Genomic DNA, 22125 nt, shown 5'->3' with positions numbered 1-22125 from the left:
ATGAAAGGAAAAGAAAAAAATGAGAGCAAAAACCAAATAAATGGTGCAGAAATGATGCAAAAACGGAACAAAACGTGGAAAAATAAGACCGGAAAAGAGACTAATAGGTACAGAAAAGGAAAAAAATGTATGAAAGTAACACGAAATATGTCATTCCTAATTTCAAGTGAAACTTCGTGACCGGTTTCGTGTCTATGTACTAATTTAATTCCAATTTTAAGTCAAATTTCAACTATGATTTCAAATCCAATTTCTAGTAAAATTTGAATTACAATCTCAAGTAAAGTTTAAGTTCAAATTACTTTCAATACTATGTTCAATTTCGAACAAAATTTTAAATCCCATTTTAAGTCCAAGTCCAAGTCAAATTTAAATTCCAATTTCAAGTAATCTTCGAAAACCATTTTCAAATGAAAGCATCAAATTCTCTTTTAAGCCCAATTTCATGACTAGTTCCAAATATAACTTTTAGTCCAAATTAATCTAAATTTAAGTCCAATTTAAAATAAAGTTTCTAATCGAAATTAGTCTAAATTCAAGTTTAATTCAATACCCTATGTCAAGTCGTATTTCAATTCTAATTTCTAGCCCAGTTCCAAGTCAATTTTATAGCCAGTTTCACTTTGATTTTGAATCCAATTGCATCTGAAAGCCCGTTTTTTTTTTCAACCTAATTTATGTTTTATTTATTACTACAAAGCATACACTCGAACGTAATCCACTTTCAATTCTGGTTCGGTCCACGTTTGGTGCCAAGAGTTTCGATTTTGGTAGAAAAAGTATTCCGCCTTCGGGCTAGTATTATTCCACGGCTTCGGTGTGCTGAAAGGTCCACTTTTACTGTAATCGGGAAAATCTCTAATTCCTCCAACACCCACTCCAAGGGAAATGTAAAACTGCAAAGAAATACCAAACATGGTTAGACAATGATAGACCAATTTCTGTAAGTTGTTTACCTCTCGATCAAAGGGAGACATCGTGTTATTTACATTCCACAATTTAGCCTGGGCTAAATTGTTGGTTACACCGTAATCCCTAAAGTCGGTTCTTAACGTTGCATACTGAAATCCGTCGACGGACAGTGCTATACTCTCCGGTCTCCAGGTTAATGTGTACACGTGAAAATCATCGCTAAAATGTTCATCCAGAAAATTTGCCTTCATAAAGGTTTCACGCATTTTTTGCTCATTAGTAACAATAACACCACCCCGCAGGCGGTGTCCGTCGATTTGGACACCTTCACGCGTTGTAAGCTGCTCGTTGGACAGTATGTGCGCTACCAGCATTAAACCGGAAGCTAGATCGGCGTAGCCGTAGTAGTTTTCCCACGGCTGGAGTAGCAATTCTGTGGGGGGAAATATAAAAAAATATCACATTGAAGCTTCAAACACTAATCTACATTAGTTTTCTATAATGGTTTTGAGCGATATTCAAGCTATTAGCTACCAAATTATGATTAACAGAAGTATGTTCTATGCAAACCATATCCAATTAAATAGAAACGTAAAAATTCAGCCGTTTCTGAACCATTTTCGACTTTAACCTAAATTCCGGTACATTCTTGTGTGAGAGATCAACAAGAGCATTCATAAGCAGCAATAAAAAAAATTCTTTTTCTTTCTCCAAACATTCTCAAACACATTGTAGTACAAATTAGCTACTACCCAAGCTCAAACATTCGGCCAAATTCTTTTCATCTTTTCATCCTGCCCTCGCACGGAACAAGTACAGCGTTTAAAAATATATAAACAAAAGCACATATTACGTGGAAAAATCCAGTCGCCTTTGGGCAGCTTGGCCCGTATCTCCACTCGGCCGTACCGAAAGCGGAAGCTGTCCCTGGTGTTCAGCTTGGCTGACACAACCGGTGGTAGGATGGTGAAGAGAGCTGCCTTCCGACGGCATTCGTACTCATTGTTGGTAGGTGATTTGCAGCTGAAAAAACAAAACAAAATAAAAAAGCAAAACAATAGGGAGATAAAAAAAATACAGAATAAATCTCTCTCATTCCCTATCTCAGTCAACAAAAACCTGGGCGAGCGACCTACCCGACCACGAATGCCAAAACGGAAAAGGACCGGAATAATGAAGAAATTTATAATGCATGAATCCGGAACCACGTGTCCATCCTGTGCTACAGGAGGTCCCGAAAAAACACCGCGACAAATATGAAACAAAAGCTAAAGCACATTGCGATGCTGTAAGCCGGCAATGAAGTAAAATGTACTGCATCGGATATGCTGTATGGCTTTCAGCACGTATGGCAGTCGGTACTTACCCTGATAGGATTAACTCGCCGGTGCGAATGCGTTCATCGTTGAACCCCGGTTGCGCGTTGAGCACGGTGGGAACGATTACGAGCTGACCATCGGCGACATAGCTGTTCGCCGCCGAATCTTGATAGGATACGAACTCCGCGGACTGTAAAAAAAAGCATGCAAATAGATTGATTATTTACATTCTGTTTAAGTTACCATCAATAATATAGTATATACAGCGAAGATTTGTATAACGCGGTGGGTGGTGCTGTACGCCCATCGCGCTATCTCAGCTGTTCATTAACCAATAAAGTTGATTTTTGGTTGACTAGGTTATATCACATGCTAACAATGTTCGGATTATTTCAATATTTTATTTTTAGCACGTCTTTTTCATATGTTTGCTCCATTGTTTCTATAAAATTTTTAAACAACATTTAATTTCCTACAACTTGACGACACCTTATTGATTTAACCTTTCACTTTTGAGTTGTGGGTATATTTAAAACTATATTCGTAAAAACTGGATACACTGATTAGTTAGTAACTTTTTACCGCGTGAGTAACAGAACATAACAGAAATTTTGACTAAAAATAGTTGAAGTATGTTGTTTATATCGGAAGAGTTTACACAAAATTGATTAACAGATCACAGTGATATCTTTGGAACAAGAGAAAGTACGCAAAAAACTTTGGGTACTTTCTTCGAAAAGCCAAATGCTTCTTATCGATGGAGCGGTAAACAGATAAGAATTGAACAGTCAACTGTATCCCAAGTAATCAGACGTTCAGGAAGCATCAGACTACCAAACGGAATGATGACAGCGGTAGGAAACGCGGCACCACAGACCCGGAGAATCTACGCAGTCCGTTCATGAAAGTTGCTCAATCTCAGAATAACTTTTAAAAGGCTGAAAATTACTTCTATTTTTTCCAAAAAAAATTTAAAAATGTTCAAAAATAGTATATTTTTGATATCTTGATTTTAAGCTTGATTTGATTTTCAAATTTTTGAAAAATTGACAAAATATTTTTTTCAGTGCATATTTTTTCATGTAGTCTAAAATCAATTTTCAACAACTTTTGTTCAGATATAATTTTTTTAACAACCGATAGTTTTCGAGATACAATCTTTTAAACATATTACACATGCAAATAAATACGTCCTTTTTAGAAATGAGTCTTGAATCAAAATGGCGCCAAAACATGTGGAAGGTGCAAATTTCCTTCTATCAAACACGTTTGTAATGTTTCATCTAAATCAGAGAAGTTAAAATTTTGTCATTTACCTATTTCACGTAAAACTGTGTGTGTGTGTGTGTGTGTGTGTGTGTGTGTGTGTGTGTGTGTGTGTGTGTGTGTGTGTGTGTGTGTGTGTGTGTGTGTGTGTGTGTGTGTGTGTGTGTGTGTGTGTGTGTGTGTGTGTGTGTGTGTGTGTGTGTGTGTGTGTGTGTGTGTGTGTGTGTGTGTGTGTGTGTGTGTGTGTGTGTGTGCGTGCGTGTGTGTGTGTGTGTGTGTGTGTGTGTGTGTGTGTGCGTGTGTGTGTGTGTGTGTGTGTGTGTGTGTGTGTGTGTGTGTGTGTGTGTGTGTGTGTGTGTGTGTGTGTGTGTGTGTGTGTGTGTGTGTGTGTGTGTGTGTGTGTAATCATTTCTAGAAATGCTGTCAGTAACTTTCTACCTTTGTGGCCATTTTAACCTTACAGACCACTTCCGTCGAATTACCCAGATCCTGCTACTGCAAGCTACGGATCAGAAACAGCTTCCAATGTCAGTGGCTCATATAACTTTAAAATGGTCTGAGCGATAAATGTTACGGGCACGGATTTTACGAAAATGGTCATAACTTTGTTGTTTCTCAACGGACTTCTGTTCTCTTTTCATCAGTGTGCCCAGACAAAAACCAAAGGTAGGGCACCTGTTTCTTCAGAAGCACGTTTTGGCCTGTAAAAACGGAGAAATCATTCAAAGGAAGAAATATTTGATATTGGACTACTACTACTTATCACAAAAATACCGGCCGATTAGGTTGAAAACTGCGAAAACTTGGAACGGATCTAGAAATTAGAGTTGAAATTGAACTTACTTGAATTTGGTATTGCACCTTTGCTTCAAATTGAACTGGAAATTAAACTTGAAATTGGATTCAGAATAGGACTTAAATTCGGAGTAATTTTGACTAAAAGTGTTGTTCGGAATTAGACAAAACAGAATTTGAAGTAAATAAATGAAAGAAAGCTTTTTCGCTATTTAATTTCTAGAGAAGAATGAATTTAAATTTAAAATCTGTTTAATCAATAATAAAAACTGTTTAATTTCACTGCTTATCCAATATTTTTGAACTACACCGACAAACGCTTATAAAGCCTGGAAGCTGTAGGGGAAATGCAAATCTGTCGTGAATAAAATTAAAAGTGAAATTAAATAGTGAAAAAGCTATCTTTCATTTAATTTTTTGTATTCCACTAATACGCTCATAAAAAGCTTTATAATTTGAAGATTTTATTTGAAATTGGGCTTAAAATTTTATTTGAAATTAGAATTGAATTGGACTTGAAATTGAATTTGAAATTAGGATCTAAACTGAATCAAATATTGGAATTGAAATTCGTCATAAATTGGATTTAAATTGGACTTGAGATTAGACTTGGCTTTACATTTGAAATAAGACTTGAAATTTAAATTCAAATTGTACATGAAATCAGAATGAAATTTGACTTGAAATTAACTAAATTAATTTTACAATTTCTCAATTCGAGTAGTTTAGGCCGACCTCATAACTGAGCCATATTTAATCATAATTTGTGTAAGTACTGCTCAGTTTTGTGTGAAATGGCATTCATTTTTGAGTAAATATTGCTCATTAGAGGGCTTCTGCGTTGAACTCATTAAAAGAGTAAGAGTTACTCAAAATAGTGTGCAAAAATATGCATGTTTTGAGCTGTTATACTTTTGGTCAAATTTTTTAAGCGTGTAGACTAGTTTAAATTGAATTTGGATTAATTTGAACTAGACATTTTTCTTCAAACCGGACATGCACACGGAATTAGACTAAGAGTTTTACTTCAAATTAAAATTGACATTTTTTGTATAATTCTCTCACACGTTTTACACATCTTTTCTGCTGGGCTTTTTCTGGTTTCCAGTCTCCGTTATTCACTTCTGTTTCTCAGTCTCATTTGTTCACTTTTCTGTACCGTTTGCTCCCGGCACCGGTTTTTGCTCTCACTTTACATCCGTTGTTCCTCTTTTTCTCTCGTTTTCCTTGTATTTTGTCTCGTGTGTTCCGTCTTTCTTTGTTTCCTTTTCGCTCATTTTATTGTTATTTTCTTTCCCGTTTTCAATCAATTATATTCTCCTTTTCCCTTTTTTTTCGTTTGCAGTTTTCGTATTACTCTAACTTTTTTTGTCTCCTTTCCTTCTCGTTTTTCCGTCTATGTCTGGGCCGCTATCCACTTTTTGATGCCGCGTTTTTTTTGTGTTTTCTGTTTTTATTCTGTTTTTTATTACCCTTTTTGGCCTGTCCTCTTTGAAAAACTTTCTATCTTCCGTTTTTCGTATTTTCTTTGCTGTTTTACCTTTTTAGCTCATTTTTCGTGTTTTTCTGCCTCATTTTTCAATTTTCCGTCCTAAGCTTCTGCTATTATTCCCCGTTTGACCTCTTTTTCCTGTTTTTTTCTCATTTCCTCTATTGGTTTTCTATTTTCACTCATTATATATCTTTTCAATTTTGGTTTTTCTTGTTTTTGGTTCCATCGTGGTCCCTTTCTTGTCTCGTCCCCCCGTCTCTCTCTCTCTTACCTTCTCCGATAAGCGACGAGTTCATTTGCTTTTGCAGGGCTTTACTGCAAAAGTGAGCGTTAATTTTGTTTCATCTTTCTTTTTCTTTCTCTCAAGGTCACGGAGCAAATCGTTTCAGTCCATATAATTACCTGTCCGATATTCTCTTTGGGATACGGTACGGAGCAAATAGTCTTTGGTTTCCAGTGTGCGAAAAGCGATTAGCTCTGATTGTAGTTGTGCTCCTTCTGCGCAAGAAACAACAGAATTCACACTTCAGGCAGAGAAAGAGCAAACGGTTAAACAGAAAATCAAAGCTCTTGGTCGTTGTGAGCACGTGAGAAGCACGTGATGATGATGATGGAGCCCACCTCATTCCCCTACAAAGGTTCGAGATAGTCGATTTATCTAATAGATAATAAGTGAATATACATTTGAACCAGGTAGGCAAACAAAACGATCTGGTTTTTGACACAGATATAAATTCCTGCGATAGTATTCAAATACAAGTTATAACTGTTAAAATATATAATTTTTCAAGTTATTGCCAAACCAAGGATCTCCAGTATCAATTTGCAACCTTCTGCCAGTTACCGAGATGTTCATATCATTTTGGTCAAGCCAATACCCAGTTTAGCCCGCTACTAAGTCGACGCAGTCCCGACGAGGCCATTCCCGCTGTAATCAGCAAGCAAAGCAAAGTCCAACCTTCAACTTAGTATGAGACTTATAAGGGCATCCCCACCCAGGGAAATCAAGAAAATTTCCGACCCGAAAAAATTCTTGACTGGCTAGGAAAATATACATCTAATAACAAGCAGAAGCATCCAAATCTTCCTGAACACTCACGAATTTGTCAATTACTAGTAGTAAAGTCAGATATTTCTAATAGAAAGAACAGTCAAATTTAAAATCAGTCCTCTATATCTGTTTAACGCGCGCGGTTCTCAAACCTTTGAAGACTACTCTTTTTTTTAACTACATTAACAATTACGAAATCCATCATCACCATGGTGACGAACATAATAGTTTTAATGTGCTTCATTAATCTCTAACAAATACTTGATTAACAGATGTCCAAATTAAATAATCAGTAGCAAGAACTTCGTCAAATATTATTTAAATTAAAAAAATAAACTAAAAAAATCAAAATACTGCCTTTACGAGTGAAATGCATTGTCTCTTAAATTCGGATAGCGTCGTTGTACGTCTGATGTGCCTAGGTATCGAATTGTATATCTTAATTCCCTTAAAGAACAAAGAATTTTGAGAAGCACTTGTTATAAAATTAGGTGTCCTAATCTCTGCCGCATTTCTAGTATTATATCTATGGACGTCACTTCCCCTTACAATTCGATCACACAAATATCGAGGCAGCAGTCCATTAACTACTTTGAATATGAACACCATTGTCAAGAAAACAATTCGTTGCTTCACCGACAACCATTGCAAAGCGTCCAGCATCAACGTTGAGGAAGTGAATCTATTGCATCGCAAAATCAAACGCATGATTTTATTTTGTAAACGCTGCAACCTCGATATTTGTGATTCATTTGCTAAGAATAATATGGAAGTGCAAAAATCTAAGCATAGCTCTGTCTCTGTATGCTTAAGATGAGCAAAATTAAGCCTGCTTAAATCGAAGTTAAATTAGACTTGAATGGACACGTAAATAGACATTGAACTGCATCTAAAGTAAGAAGGGGCCATCTATATACCACGTGGACAGTTTAGAGGGGGTGGGGGGTATGAAAATGTCCACGCTTGTCCACGGAAGGGGGGGAGGGGATATGGAAAATGTCCACGTGGACAAGTTTTTTTTTTCATAGAAGAAATAGAAATTAGAAACAGAAATATTGAATTGATTATGCATATTAGCGTTAACTATTGATCAGTGATTGTTTTTAAGCTCAAATAAAGTTTTGTCTTCTGATAAAGTACGTTGACGTAAATACATGAACCGAGCATTATGAAAGGATTCATCTTCAGAAAATTTTACGAACCACATCGCGTCGGAAAGGTCTTGTGTTGTGTCAAAGTAGACGCCCAAGCTGAGGTGCTCTAGTTAGACAGGGATACTGTTGACGAAGAAGAATCGTCAAGCGAAAGTCAAACTGAAACGGACTTCCTTGCAGTCGATAATAATTCGCAGTAGATAAGATAACCATGAACAGGAGAATTTAGGTCCTAACATTTTCCATACGAATTTTACTACGCTGTGGCAATTTGACAGAAAACTCATGGAAAAATTTAAATTTCCGCAATCGGTAAGCATTGTATCGGGGGCTTTAGAGCTTCGTTTTACATAAGGTTTTTTAATAAGTGCTGCATAAATTAATTGGAGAACAAAATTTACCACCATGCATTTCTGTTTTGTTAAATTTTACTTAAGTAAAAAAATGTCCACGTGGACAAACAGGGAGGGGGGTGGGGGTTGAGTCAATGTCCACGCTTGTCCACGGAGGGGGACGGGGGGTTGAAAATTGGTATTTTTCTGTCCACGTGGTATCTGGATGGCCCCGAATTAAAATTGGATTTGAATTACACTTGAAATTACGTTTGGTATAGTTTCAAAACTAGACTTAAAATTGAACGTGAAATAATTAGTGCTGAAATCGGGCATGAAAATAAAATTGAATTTGAGCTTAACATTGAACCTAAATTAGACTTGAAACTAAACTGGAAGTTTAATTTATAACTGGAATTGAAATTGGACTTAACTATTTTTACGCAATCAATTTACCTATCGTAAATATAGTGGCCGATTAAATTAAAGACTGCGGATCTTTGGGCTACAGAAATTATTTTGTTTTACATTAAATTTTTCAAATTACTTCCCAACAACAAACTTTTGATTTCATACGCTGTGGTGGTGGATGGCGAAATCTGGGATAGGATATTTATATATTTTTGGATAGAACTTCGACTATCTGAACAAAGTTAAAGTTAAATAAGTTTAAATTCGTATTCCACAAAAACGCTTAAAAAACTTCAGTCATCTAAGAGTATTGTTAGAAGAAACATTAATTCGATGCTGTCCGAATACCTTTTTGACTGACTGTGGTTGTAGACATGTCGGATCACGGTAGCGGATTGGATAGTAAAGCTTTCTGCACTGTTTTGGTAAACCCAAATCTTAATTTTGTTTTTAATTTAAAACTAAGTATTTTTCAAAACTTTATATCTATCACCGAAACCTCTTAAACGTCGTTTGTAGATTGGGCAAATAATTTTTGATTGATTAAATTTAATACCAGATTAGCTTAACGTCGTCCTGGATTACCACTTTCAGGGGTGTCCTACGCTTTGTGCACCGATTTTACCTATTTAACTGTGCCGGCTCAGCCAAGCAAAATTTGAATAGGTAATGTATGGGGCATTTATAGAGCAAATTAGGCCATTGCAAATCATTTTAAAAGTTTTTGTCCCCCCCCTCCCTTGGAAATTGGCTTGAAAAATCGGGGGGCAAAAAATAATTTGTAGGATATGAGTTAGTTTTTTTTATAAAATCAATTGTCTGTGGGCTCTACAGCCTGAAAAACTTGAAAAATGAGTGTACGAGTTGAGTTAAAGCTTCTAGCATAAAATAGAAATGGAAATTCAAACAGCGGAATTTCCGAAAATCGACCAAAAAATTTTTGTTTCGCTTTTGTCTTTTTTTCGTAGAGTTTTGCATGGAAATTAACAACGTATATATTAAAAGCAAGAATAGATTTGGTTTTCACGTTTAAACTTAAAATAAAAATGCCTAAAATCCATATTTTTTTTGCTCGATTAAAAAATTCACTTTGTTTTTTTTGCCACCCCCTTCAGTGCCCCAACACCGGAGGGACAAAAACTTTTTAAAATATATGTAATGGCCTTATCAATCGCAATAAATATAAAAGTTAGAGCAATGCCTACTAAATTCAACAGTTTAGATAAATTTAGATGCCACATATATTACTTTTTCAAATTTAGCTTGGCTGAAGTTGTACAATGAAAAATAAGTTAAATCGGAGCACAAAAGCAGGACAATCCTGATCACATTTCAATAAAGTTACCTCACTGATGACTGATGCGTATTTTACTTTCCGTGTTATTGAATTATGAAAATTACAGGAATCAACCTAGTTTACTTTAAATCAACAGGTACATATCCTATACAAACTGAGCAGTTCTTAACAATATATTATTGCAACTTACCTCGGTGTCCAGTGGGATACGCACTTCTCTGTGCCATTTCTTCAGATCCAGACTCTGGAAGGTATCTTCAAATATCAATTTACCGGCGCAGGTAGTTGCTCCATTCACCGTGGTCGTCGTCGATTCACATGGACTAGTTTTTTTTGTTGCCGTCTTAACCGTTGTTGTAGCCTTAGTTGCTTTAGGTTTTACAGTAGTAGTAGTAGTTGTTGTTGTTGTGGTAGTGGTTTTCATAGTTGTCGTTGTTTTAGGATTCTTTTTTATAGTATGTTTTTGATTTGATACAACGTATCCTTCATCTTCGTACTGGACGTATAACCAATAGTAGATTTGTTGTCCTTCCATCAAACTAACTTTAGTGGTTTGAAATACCCAGCGATCACCGATTGGCTCGGTAACATCTTCATACATATCCCCTTGCTCAAACTGTTGGAATGGTTTGTTGAGACGGGCGTGAAATGCAAATAACCGCACACCGGGAACATCTTCGAATGGTTTAATTAACCCTAACTCTTTCACTAAATTTTCATTATATTTACTTACCTGGTATACTGGCTTTAAAACCCATGGGTTTTAAATATTCGAATTCAACTTCGGGAACCGTATAGATTTGTGCTTCTCCAAAACAAATTAAAGCACAAAGCACAGGCAATGAACTGTATTTCTTCATCTTGAATCACTGATTACAAACTAGTTGTGTGTTTTGCCCGACCTGTTGCACTCGGAAGACGCAAGACAAAAAAATTGGGAATCACACAAAACGTTCGCGGTGTTCTTTTCCTTCCACACACTTAAACCTACGGTAAACGAAATGAACGAATGCGTATAACTGAACCGGTACATATTGGATCAAGAATCTTGTATCGGAACCGGTTAAAGATGCGTTAAGATTGTCTTCAACATAAAGTCCTTTTCAGACTTTTCTTCTTCTTTCAACGATGTGCGATCGTTAAATATTCAACAATTTTATACACTTTTTCGAACAGCTGATTGGTACCCTGCAGACATTAACATATGAAAACACTCATCTCAATCAGACGTTTTTTATTTTCATGATAGCTATTGACTATTAAAGCTCACCGCAAAGCCAGAATTTATTGTTGCAAGGAGTAAAAATTAAGGACCAACAAATAATTGCCAAATAATTTGTAATTTACCTCGGTGTCCAGTGAAAAACGAACTTCCCGCTGCCATTTGTTTAGGTCCAAACTGTGGAAGGTGTCTCCAAAAATTAATTTTCCACCGCACGCGAATGCTCCATTCACCGTGGTTTTGGTCGGTTTGCATGGTACAGCGTGAGGTCTTATCACCGTCTTTGCTGCTGGCTTACAGTTAAGTTTATGCTGAGTTACTGAGCTGGGATTTGCAGTAGTAGTAGTCGTGGCTGTTGTTGTTTTGCTTTTGACTTTAGCTGGTTTTTGATTCACTCTGATAGTATGAATTTCATTTGCCACGATGTATCCCTTGTCTTCGTGCTGGATGTAATACCAGTAGTAAATGTAGTGTCCTTTCCTCAAGCTGATTTTAGTAGTCTGGAATACCCATCGATCTTCGGTTGGTTCGGTAACATCGCCGTACAGGTCGCCTTGTTCAAACTGTTGGAATACTTTATCGAGCTGGGCATGAAAGGCAAATAATCGCACTCCGGGAGCATCTTAAATTGGTATCCTCTCGATTAGTTTTGATGATTACACTAAATTTTTGCTAAATCTACTTGCTTGGTATACTGGCTTTGAAACCTACAGGGCATAAATATTCAAATTCGACTTTTGGAATCGAATATTTTTGTGCTCCTGCGACACAGATTAGAGCAAAAAGTACAAGCGATGAGCAGTATTGCTTCATGCTGAAATACTGATTACAAATTAGCCGTGTGTTTTGCTTGCCCCGTTGCGCTCGAAAAATGCAACATTTTAATTGGCGATCATACGACACGTGTGATGGTGCCTGGGAGATCAAGATTTCGCACTGTGAACAGTTAGCTAATGTTGCATCCAACAGTAGGGCAAGCGTGTCCGACTAGATCTATTAGATTTTCTAAGAAAATCGGTTTATTATTTTACATTTTCTAAACTAATTTATACTGAATTTATTCGTTCAACCTTGTTTATAAATGAATTTAAGGCACATTTATTTCTATTTATCCTTTTTAACAATGGAAAACTGAGTAAACGAAGTCGCTATAACATTCAATCACGAAAAAGTCCATCAGAATAATGCATGAATCATCAAAACAGAGTCCAGATGATAAGAAACAATAAAGTGTAACTGTTTCGAGCGGTTAAGGTGAAGGTCGTCAAAGGCTTTGATAAATGAATAATGCTAGCGTAACTTTTTAAAAGGTCCTTAGTTACATTGAGAGACTCATTCTCCATTACTCTCTTAGGCTTATTACTAAGATATAAAGACGCTTGAATATCTACTTTGCATGAATCGGTTGCTGGCATCATTAGCTAGCTAATCCCCAAGAAATTTTGCATTGAAATACGTTTACGTCACCGTAATAATCGAACGAGATGGCCGTTGAACAGAATCTCTCATTGTTGCTTTAGGCGTTTTGACAAGTTACGGGGAATTGCCTGTGAGCAGGGTCGCTAATGACAACTACTACATAGATTTTTATACATTATTAACGGATCTCACACCAACTCCACTCCACACAATAGCCCGTCACCAAAAACATCCCATCAAGAAGACTGGAAACTCTGCCAAAAGTCGAGCGACAGTAACAGCAATGCTATCTGCCGAGTTAAAGTTGAACTGTCACATACTAGTGTGTGTATATTATAATATGGATGTACACAAACACATATACAATGCATTGCCACGCTCGCACACATCTTTTCCCACCAATACATGTACACACAGCTTCAACTTTTGTCGGGAGGGGTGCGCTGTTGCTTCTGTTGCTCGTCATTTGTATGGGCGCGAGGAAAAGATGCCAGTCTTCTAGATGGAATGTTTTTGCCGTCACCTTGCTTCAAACCATCTAATATAGGCTGACCAGACGTCCCGAATTGTGCGGGACTGTCCCGGATTTGGATGGCTTGTCCCGGATTACCAAGCGTCCCGGAAAATGTCCCGCATTGAATACTTTTTGAACCAGGCCAGTTGAATGCTAAAACGCTCAGAGGAACGCTACAGATGAGTTCGAAGAGGTTTTCAAGAAGTTCCCTATTTATGAATTATTGTTGAGACAGGTGCATTCAACTGAAAAATTTAAATTATTTTGTAATAAAGGGTGCCCACATCAAATTTCACCACCGAAGAAACGCTGTAGAAAATTACCCATTGGGTATTTTCTATTGAAAATTTGAGTAGAAGTAGATAAGAGTGTATTGTTTACATTCAATTTTTACCGCGACCAGTTTTTCAAAAATTGCAAAAAATGACGTCACCCGAAAAGCAACGTCACGAATTTATTTTGGGCAAGCACCTGGAAAATCCTCAATTCTCTCATCATGAATGATGAGACTTGCATCAAGACGGACTGTAAACGGCCAGATCTACCTCAAGGAGTGTTTACAGAAGCATCTATCATCTATCAGAAGCATCCCAAGGAGGTCAAGTCTGAGGAAAACATGAAGAAAAAGTGGATTGCCGTACAGATGAAGCCGTAGATCTTTTTTTTTTTTCCTGTATGGACTCATCACTGCGACCAGTATCGTTTGATCTATTGTGATATCGCCCGGGTGTTTGCTGTATTACCCGCACTGCATTTATTTTTGCTATAATCGCTATTGAGTGAGCGATATGCTTATTGCAATTTATGCGTGCTCGTGTGTGATTGGGTACCCTTCTTTCAATGCTTTTCTCTACTTTACCCACTTCGTTCCACAGGACAACGCTGTCCCCAATTATAGCCCTGGCGCAAATAAGGGTCACATTTTTGCACTATCAATAGGCCATATCGGGATAACATAGAATTTCGCATGAAGGAAGGGTGATGAGACTGGATGGTAAATGGTTGAATGATGCGCTCCATAATCACCACGAAGTTCCACAGCCTCTTATTCAGCAACTCCTATCTCTACCTCCTCGTGGTACCATCCGGGCTACCTTACTTAGTGGAAATCGGACAACCGGTGGAAACTAGGGTCGTATGCGGACAGAGAAGGGGGCACTCATGCAAAGGCTGAGTGTAAACTCTCCGCCTGCAGGACGGTTCTTGTAGAAGGTAAAACTACTAGGAACCAAAGCAGAGGGTCCAAAGCCCCTAAATGAGATGGTTTGAATAGCTGTTATCCATGGTTATTATATAAAAAATTGAATGGATAAACCCCTAAGCCAAGGTGTGACCCGACCCGTGCCGAGGGATGAATGGTGGAGGGAGTTCTATAAATTCTCTCGCCGCAGCGGAGCCTGTATAGTACCAGGGCGCCCTCCACAGTAATCTGCCCTTGCTGTATCAAGCCGTTCACTGGTGCAGTGGACGATTTCTTACCGTCCATGCTCCCTCTGCCGAAAAAACAAAGACACGAAAGAGGTGGAGAGGAGAATAGGAGCATAGGGAAGGAACATCTAGCCCTGTTCCTCGTGTATCCTCAATACGCCGACTCGTAATGAGCCGAAAGACATGTCTCCAACTCTGAAGGGTGAGCTAAAACTATGTGAAAGCCGAACAGTCATGGCCAATTGGATGGCCGTACAATCGCTCTAGCATGCTAACCATCTAGTACGTCGAATATTAAGGTATTCAAAAGTTGCTGAGTCTCAATAAGAGAGATATCAGCACGCTTACCGGTCTTGTGACAGGACATTGTCCGAGTAAATATCATATTCGGAATCTTGGTTGGGGTCTTGGTACAAGAATATTTAACCACGGAACACTTACTCTGCAATTGCGGTGCACAAATAGCACGCAGACTGCAATCTGCAATATCTCAAAAAGGGGAGATATGCTCTGCGTCGCCGATCAGCGTAACAAGGTTCAATACCAGCCCAGCTAACATTTTCGTACGTATATCAAAGAGAAAACATGAGAAATATGTACCGATATGTATCTTAAAAAATCGCACTAGATGCACGAAACCACCATATGCGTATTATTTTGGAGGCGATATACGTACTGCAGATTATTCGTAAACAATGCACATTCATAAGCATTTGTATACGATAAGATCCGACTTGACATGATTAGTTCCATAATGTTTTATGATTCTGTGATGAAAATCGTATGTAAATCAGTCGTCATCATTCTGTACGATTGAATATAAACTAGGGTGCGATTTAATAAGCTTTGTGTACAATTTCGATTTTACTTAGAGACATGTAAGATGATTTTCATATATTGATATACGATTTGTGATTTGCTGGGAAGTCACCTCTGCCCAGTAAACCATTTGGTTTGTATATCTCGACTGCTACTGAGAAATACGACATCATATCTGAACGAAAAAGTTATATTTTACGTCAGATAAGAGCATATATGTACCAAAGTGGAGGCAATATACGTGCCAAAACTTTGACGATTATTTTTAATTCTATTTTGCATATAATACAGCGGTTTTTATAACACGCAACTTAATACTCCTGAATATATGATTAAGATATAATTAAATAATGCAAATACCTATACTGCTTTATAATTGACAGTCATGGGCTGTATATGAGGACACGCACGACTGCAAAACAACTTATTGTTCACTTTGTTTTGTCTTATCCTAATCATGATACAATTCCAATGTAAAATTGACATGAAAACGATTTAATGTGAAGTTTCTATTACAACCTTGTGTTACCTGGGTGATTGGCACCTGCTTCGCTTTAGCTACCAGCCTATCACTTCCTTAATAAGTAATAGGAAGCGTACAGAAAAAGTAATAAACGGGGCATACTACAATAGTTCAAAATAATGAACGCAGTAGTATGGGTACCCAACAGAAGAAGAAGAACAAGAAGAAGGGTGGTGAGGGGCCTGAGAATAAACCCATGCTAAAGTCACTTTGACATCAAATGGCCTAATTCTACTAAGATTCGAACCCATGACCATTCGCTTATTAAAGCAGACTCGGTAACCTTGTGGCTACAGAGCCCCCCTGTAGCTGTAGATAGGCAAGCATACACAAAACAAAAAATATAAAAAGAGGAGAGAGAAAGAGAGAGAGAGAGAGAGAGAGAGAGAGAGAGAGAGAGAGAGCTAGCACATACATACTCTCATTTCTCTCTGAGCTCGTTGGTTGTTGAGTATAGGTGCCTGAAAAAAATTCCAAAATTTTATTTGTCACCCGTTAGCACCTAGGCTTTGCTTTGCTTTGCTTTGGAGGATTCAGTTCCGTCAAGGTAGACTTTCTTAGGAATCAAAGAGCGTATTCTTATCGAATTTACGAAGGTCAAGAAAAAATTCAGGTTTCTACGCAAGTGATGTCCGATTTTCTCAGTTAATCGATTAACGAGTAATCGAATATTTTTTTATCAATTGTTATTCGACACGATTAATCGTCTGTGATTAATCGGGTAATCGACCAAACTTCGATTACTCGTTGTGTATACTGCCGCTACTCGCAAAATGGGACTGTTATGCGCATAATGGGACTGTTATATAGAAAACTCCATAGAAAATGGGACTGTTATGCGAGTAGCGGCAATATAGGTGATGGATAAAGCGTAGTAAAATTCGAACACCGTTGCATTGTAACTCTCTTGCTGTTGATAGATTTGGGATTGTTGACGGCAGATGGTTTCCAGTATTTTTAGATAAAAATTAATTGAAATCCGGGTTTTTATTTGTAAAATTATTTTCAATGAAAATAACTTTTTATCTGTATGTTGGATAACTCATCCAACAAACTGGTGCGACCAACTTGGGGGTGTATTATTTGGAACTCTAAATCAACAAAGTCCGTTGTGGGAGAACTTCACTGACCTACTTACGGCTTGTATTCACATCCCTGGCACAAACGTCATTCTCATACATTTTTCTTGAAGCCGTTTGAGCCAGGCTTGCTGGCTCGATTGTATGTCAAATTTGACAGCATATATGAAAATTACGCAATCATAGGGTTCTATGCTTCAGAAAATTTGTTGCATGTAGGATGTAGATAGTGAAAGATGTTCGTTTTTTTTGTGTTAATGGCAACAAAAGATAGGAAAAATTCTGATTTTTGATAGTCTTATTTTTTACGATAAACAAAAGAGGGGAAGCAACAAGCTGCAATCGTCATACTGCGCAGCATTAAATACATGCGTTGTCCCGTTTAAATTTTGTTTCAAAATTTGTTGTCTACCTCTATTACCACCACTATCGAAGGCGGCTTCAGCTGACAGCTGTCGTGACAGGGATGTGCTTGTATTACGTGCGCTATTGCTTCATTGGACAGCAACAGCTTAAAAGTATCGTTCAAGCTTGAAAATGGTATCCTCCCTTTAGTTATTACTGACCTGTCCTGTAAAAACAAGTTGTATCTGTAAACTGAGAACCAGTTTCTTCTTCTCCTCTCTTGGGAACTCTTACCACTGCGTCCATTATTTTGGATTGTTGTGGTATGCCCCGTTTTATTATTTTACTATACACTTCAAGCTTACCTATCACTTATTGAGGAAGTGACAGGCCGGTAGCTGGAGCGAGACATGTGCCAATCAAGCATGACTAGGTTTATGAACCTAGTTACCCTGATCGGCGACGCAAACCAAATCTCCCCTTTTTGAGATACTGCAGTCTGCGTACTATTTGTGCTCCACAATTGCAGAGCAAGTGTTCCGAGGTTAAATATCATCTTGTACGAAACCGAGATTCCGAAGATGATATTTGCTCGGACAATGTCCTGTCGCAAGACCTCTTATTGAGACTCGGCAACTTTTGAGTAACCCAGGGGTGGATACTCGACGTTATATATTTTTAGATTGTTTGAGCGATTGTACAGCCATCCTACTGGCCATAACTGTTCGGCTCTCCTTTTGTTTCAGCCCACCCTCCAGCACACAGTCAGAGATCAGGCAGAGTGATCTCGACCCGTGAGTAGAGAGTTGGAGCCACATGTTCGTTTGTCGACTCACAACGAGTCGGCGTGTTGAGGATCAGGACTGAACCTCTGATAGCGCATCGTTCAAGTCCCCTGCTCTCCTCTCCACCTCATTCGTTTCTTTGTTTTTTCGGCAGAGAGAGCCTGCACGGTAAGAAATCATCGACTGCATCAGTGACCGGCTTGAAGCAGCAAGGGCAAATTGCAGTGGAGGCCGCCCTGGTACTCCACAGACTCCGTTGCGGCGAGAGAAATTATAGAACCCCCATTCATCCCTCGGCATTCCACCATTCATCCCTCGGCACGGGTCGCGTCACACCTTGGATTAGGGGTTTATCCATTCAAGTTTTTACATAATAGCCATGGATAACAGCTATTACAACCATCTCCTTTAGGGGCTTTAGACCCTCTGCTTTCGCTCCTGAGAGTCGAGAGAACCGTCCTGCAGGCGGAGAGGTTACATTTCAGCCTTCGCATGAGTGCCCCCTTCTCTGTCCGCATATGACTCTAGTTCCCACCGGTTGTCCGATTTCCACTAAGTAACGTATCCCGGATGGTACCACGAGGAGGTAGAGATAGGAGTTGCTGAATAAGAGGCTTTGGAATCTCATGGTGGTTCTGGAGCGCATTATTCAACCATTTACCATAGAGAAGCAGTTTAGTACGCAGTAGTTGTCGAAATTTGACTAATGACCATCCAAATCCAAATCCAAATCCAAACCAAAGCTCAAATTAAAATCATTTTGAAATTTTATTAAAATATTTCCACGCTGCGCTCACTTTGGCTGTAAGTTTTCCTGCTGAAGATTTATCGCTCATATTTACACAAGCTTTGCGTATTGATTGCGTTTACTTCAGAAGTGTAAAACGGTCGAAATTAATCCCGATCTAAACTCACTTTTGGGCGTAAAAATGTGAATAGCGCGCCGAAAACACATCCACATGTACGTGTACCCGTGTGACTACGAGAATTAAAAATAAGTTATTTCAAATAACAGCACAGAAACCGAAAAGCGGAAACCAGCGGGACCAACCAACAGAACTAACATTTTAAAAATGATTCACGATGACAAAAGTAGAAAGAGATATTTGAACCTTTTCGTTCTATGCGAAATTCCATGCATGCGAATGCGTTTAGTCTCTGTTTGCCTTGCCAAAGAGAGTTTTAAGTTTGTTCACATTTCACTTACATGGAATCTCTATGCCAAATTGTCAAAACTTGCGTGAAAACGGTGAAAACACAAAAAAAAATATTTTTGTCTCGCACATAAAAGATATTATCGATATCATGGCATGGCAATCCGTCAAAAAAGTAAAAGAGATCGTTTACTGCTGGCAAGGCTGGCTGGCAACGAATATTTAATTTGCGAATTGCGACTACGAAGGTAAGCTTCGAAGTCGCGACAAGTTTAATTTAAGCTTTTCGTTAGAATTACCATGTGGGCTTCACGTCATTTTGAGTTCAGCAAGCATAAACCTCAAAAAGCGGTATTCGTGTCAGTAATCGATTAGTTCGATTATGTGGTTAGGCGATATTCGATTAGAAATTATTCGACTATTGCATGCTGTAATCGATTACTCGATTAATCGAGCGATTACCGGACATCACTAAACGCAATCCTGTTCCGTAAGCCATACTACTGTACTACTGGCGAAACACAATGGATTAAACGATGAAACTTATGCGAAAGACAAGTTTGTTTTCAGGAATAACTTCGTGAAAAATTCTTGATTTGGAAGGGGATCTGGTCTTGAGGAAAGAAAACCAGCGTTTTTGTACTGGATAAGACCAAGAATTCAGAAGAATTAAGCCGCCACGTCGAAAATGGTGAAACACCTGCGCTCAATGCTTTGTTCGTACTGCCAGCTCCAGCCCAGAGCGAAGAAGTTGGACAGCCGATTCGACATTTACAATATCCACTCTCTTCTGGAGAAAAACAAAAGCGTGGAACAAAAACTTGGTTCTGGCCGTTCGACGGGACAGCGTGATCGTAAAGTGCAGCAGAAGTTGAAAAGTCCAAAAGCAAAGTATCTAATCGTTCCGCGCCTTGGGCTGCGAGATCGGAGCAATCGGCCAATCGGGTGAAGTAGTACCTGACCAAAATCGACATTTTTATGCGAAAGCGTCAGTAGTGGTCGGTATTTTAGCTGAATCTGGTCTCGGTCCATTATGCCGAAAGATCACTAAAAGAGATGGACCGGCTGAAGATAACCGAAGAACGCCAACCCTTCCAGCCTTCCCCTACAACGACTGATAGATTTTGGGTAAACCTCAAAAGGAGGACTCATTCCAATAATTTTGTCGCCAAAACGGAGAATGCTGGAAGCTGAAGAACATGCCAACATCCATCTTTTCATCGGCCATGGCTAAGGTTCCGGCCAACAACCGTAGTGCCGCGCGGTAGGGCATCAAAGCTTTTTTGTAGAAGCCTCAACATAAGATTTAGAGTAGCTACAAACCAATCGTTGAAAGGGTGCCATTTCATGGTCATGATTGTCAACTGCGGTTGATGGTCATTCGGAAAGTCACGGTTGATCCCATCATCTCGGATTATGATTATGATTATGAATACTGACCGTAGTACTAAACAGCGAATTCATCTCCGGGACAGACTACGAGCCTTGCCAAGCAAGTAGACATAAATAGTCGAAACCTCGGAGTGAATTGAAAAAGCCAGCTCTAAATGCCGTAAAAGACTAAAAAAAAGTAAAAGGCCAAAAAAAAGTACGATAAAAATTACGAAACTAACTGTCGACAGAGTCTCAAGTAGACATCTCAACTGGAGCTTCGTACAACAAACTGGCCAGAATTCAGGCTCGTAGGCTGTACTACCAGGTACTGACTGAAAAAACTTATGCGAAAGACTTGTTCAACCAAATCCGGGGGGTTAAATTCTCACGGGAATGTTTCTAGCAGATCCAAGTTAGGTTTTGCGAATAAAGTCGCGAAAAATTCTTGATTTGGCACCTGTTTCTAAGACAAGAAAACAAAAGAGAGTGCCTCTACAAATGGATTCTATTCTCTTTAAAGTGGTGGTTCAGTTACGTTTTGTCACCAAATGTTACCATATACGGTTCAATAGAGAAATACTGAGCGATAATAAAGCGAAAGCTAAAGATAAAGGGAACAGTCACCAGCGAAATTGATCAGACGGAGAAAGTGTTTCGATTGAAAGTATGGTTAAAAAATACATGCATTCGAAAGCGCCTCATTTTTAAATAATCTGAACTTTAGCCATAACCTCAAAGCGGTACTTAAATGAATAATGACACTTACTGACATTTAGTTCAAAAAATAACCAGCGTCCGATAGAAAATGGACTAGATCTTTATAAAGGTGTATATTATTGCGACTTACCTCTGTATCCAGTGGGATTCGAACCTCCTTTTGCCATTTCTGCAGATCCAGAGTCTGGAAGGTGTCTTCAAAAATCAAGCTATCGGCGCATGTGGGCGCTCCATTTACTGTGGTTTCTGTTGGCCGACATACGGTTGGAGGGACTTTTTTCACGTTACCCACTGGCGCCGTTTTTGGTGCTGGTTTAGCCTTAGTCGTTTTGGGTTTTGCAGTTGTGGTTGTTTTTATGGTTGTGGTTCTAGCAGTAGTTTGTAGTTTCTTTCTCACAGTATGGTTTTGATTTGATACGACGTAACCCTCGTCCTCGTGCTGGATGTAATACCAGTAGTAGATAATTTGACCTTCTTTTAAATTCATTTTGGTATTTGCGAATACCCATTCATCACCGATTGGTGCGGTAAGTTCATCACACACATCACCTTGTTCAAACTGGAGGAATGGTTTTTTCAGACGGGCGTGAAACGCAAATAAGCGCACACCGGGGATATCTTCGAACGGTACACTTTTCATTAACCTTCACATGCATTTACTCTAAATTTCTATTAGAACTACTTGCCTGGTATACTGGCTTTAAAACCCATGGGTTT

The 22125-nt window shown here is 38.6% G+C and overlaps 1 protein-coding gene across 1 annotated transcript; it reads right to left on the bottom strand.

Annotated features, from left to right (window-relative positions):
- Window positions 1–692: 692 nt before the first annotated feature.
- LOC128734330 (beta-1,3-glucan-binding protein) lies at window positions 693–10896 on the bottom strand. The gene is made up of 6 exons (XM_053828470.1): window positions 10763–10896; window positions 10220–10704; window positions 2279–2421; window positions 1766–1935; window positions 957–1345; window positions 693–896 (listed from the first exon to the last, which is right to left on the bottom strand). Exons 1-6 carry the CDS (start codon window positions 10887–10889, stop codon window positions 693–695), a joined length of 1518 nt encoding a protein of 505 aa, XP_053684445.1. The 5' UTR covers window positions 10890–10896.
- Window positions 10897–22125: the final 11229 nt, after the last annotated feature.

The sequence above is a fragment of the Sabethes cyaneus genome, chromosome 2 (assembly GCF_943734655.1).
Source record: "Sabethes cyaneus chromosome 2, idSabCyanKW18_F2, whole genome shotgun sequence".
In the NCBI taxonomy this organism is placed as follows: domain Eukaryota; kingdom Metazoa; phylum Arthropoda; class Insecta; order Diptera; family Culicidae; genus Sabethes; species Sabethes cyaneus.
The sequence above is the reverse complement of the archived record's forward strand: the minus strand, read 5'-3'. Positions and strand labels throughout refer to the sequence as shown.

Excerpts from the sequence above, each read along its gene's own strand:
- LOC128734330 (XM_053828470.1), bottom strand. The coding sequence starts at position 10,889 with ATGAAGAAATACAGTTCATTGCCTGTGCTTTGTGCTTTAATTTGTTTT. Across the intron at positions 10,705-10,762 it reads TTTTAAAGCCAGTATACCAG|ATGTTCCCGGTGTGCGGTTA; the intron begins GTAAGTAAATAT and ends AACCATTCGAAG. Across the intron at positions 2,422-10,219 it reads GTATCCCACTGGACACCGAG|TCCGCGGAGTTCGTATCCTA; the intron begins GTAAGTTGCAAT and ends TTTTTTTTACAG.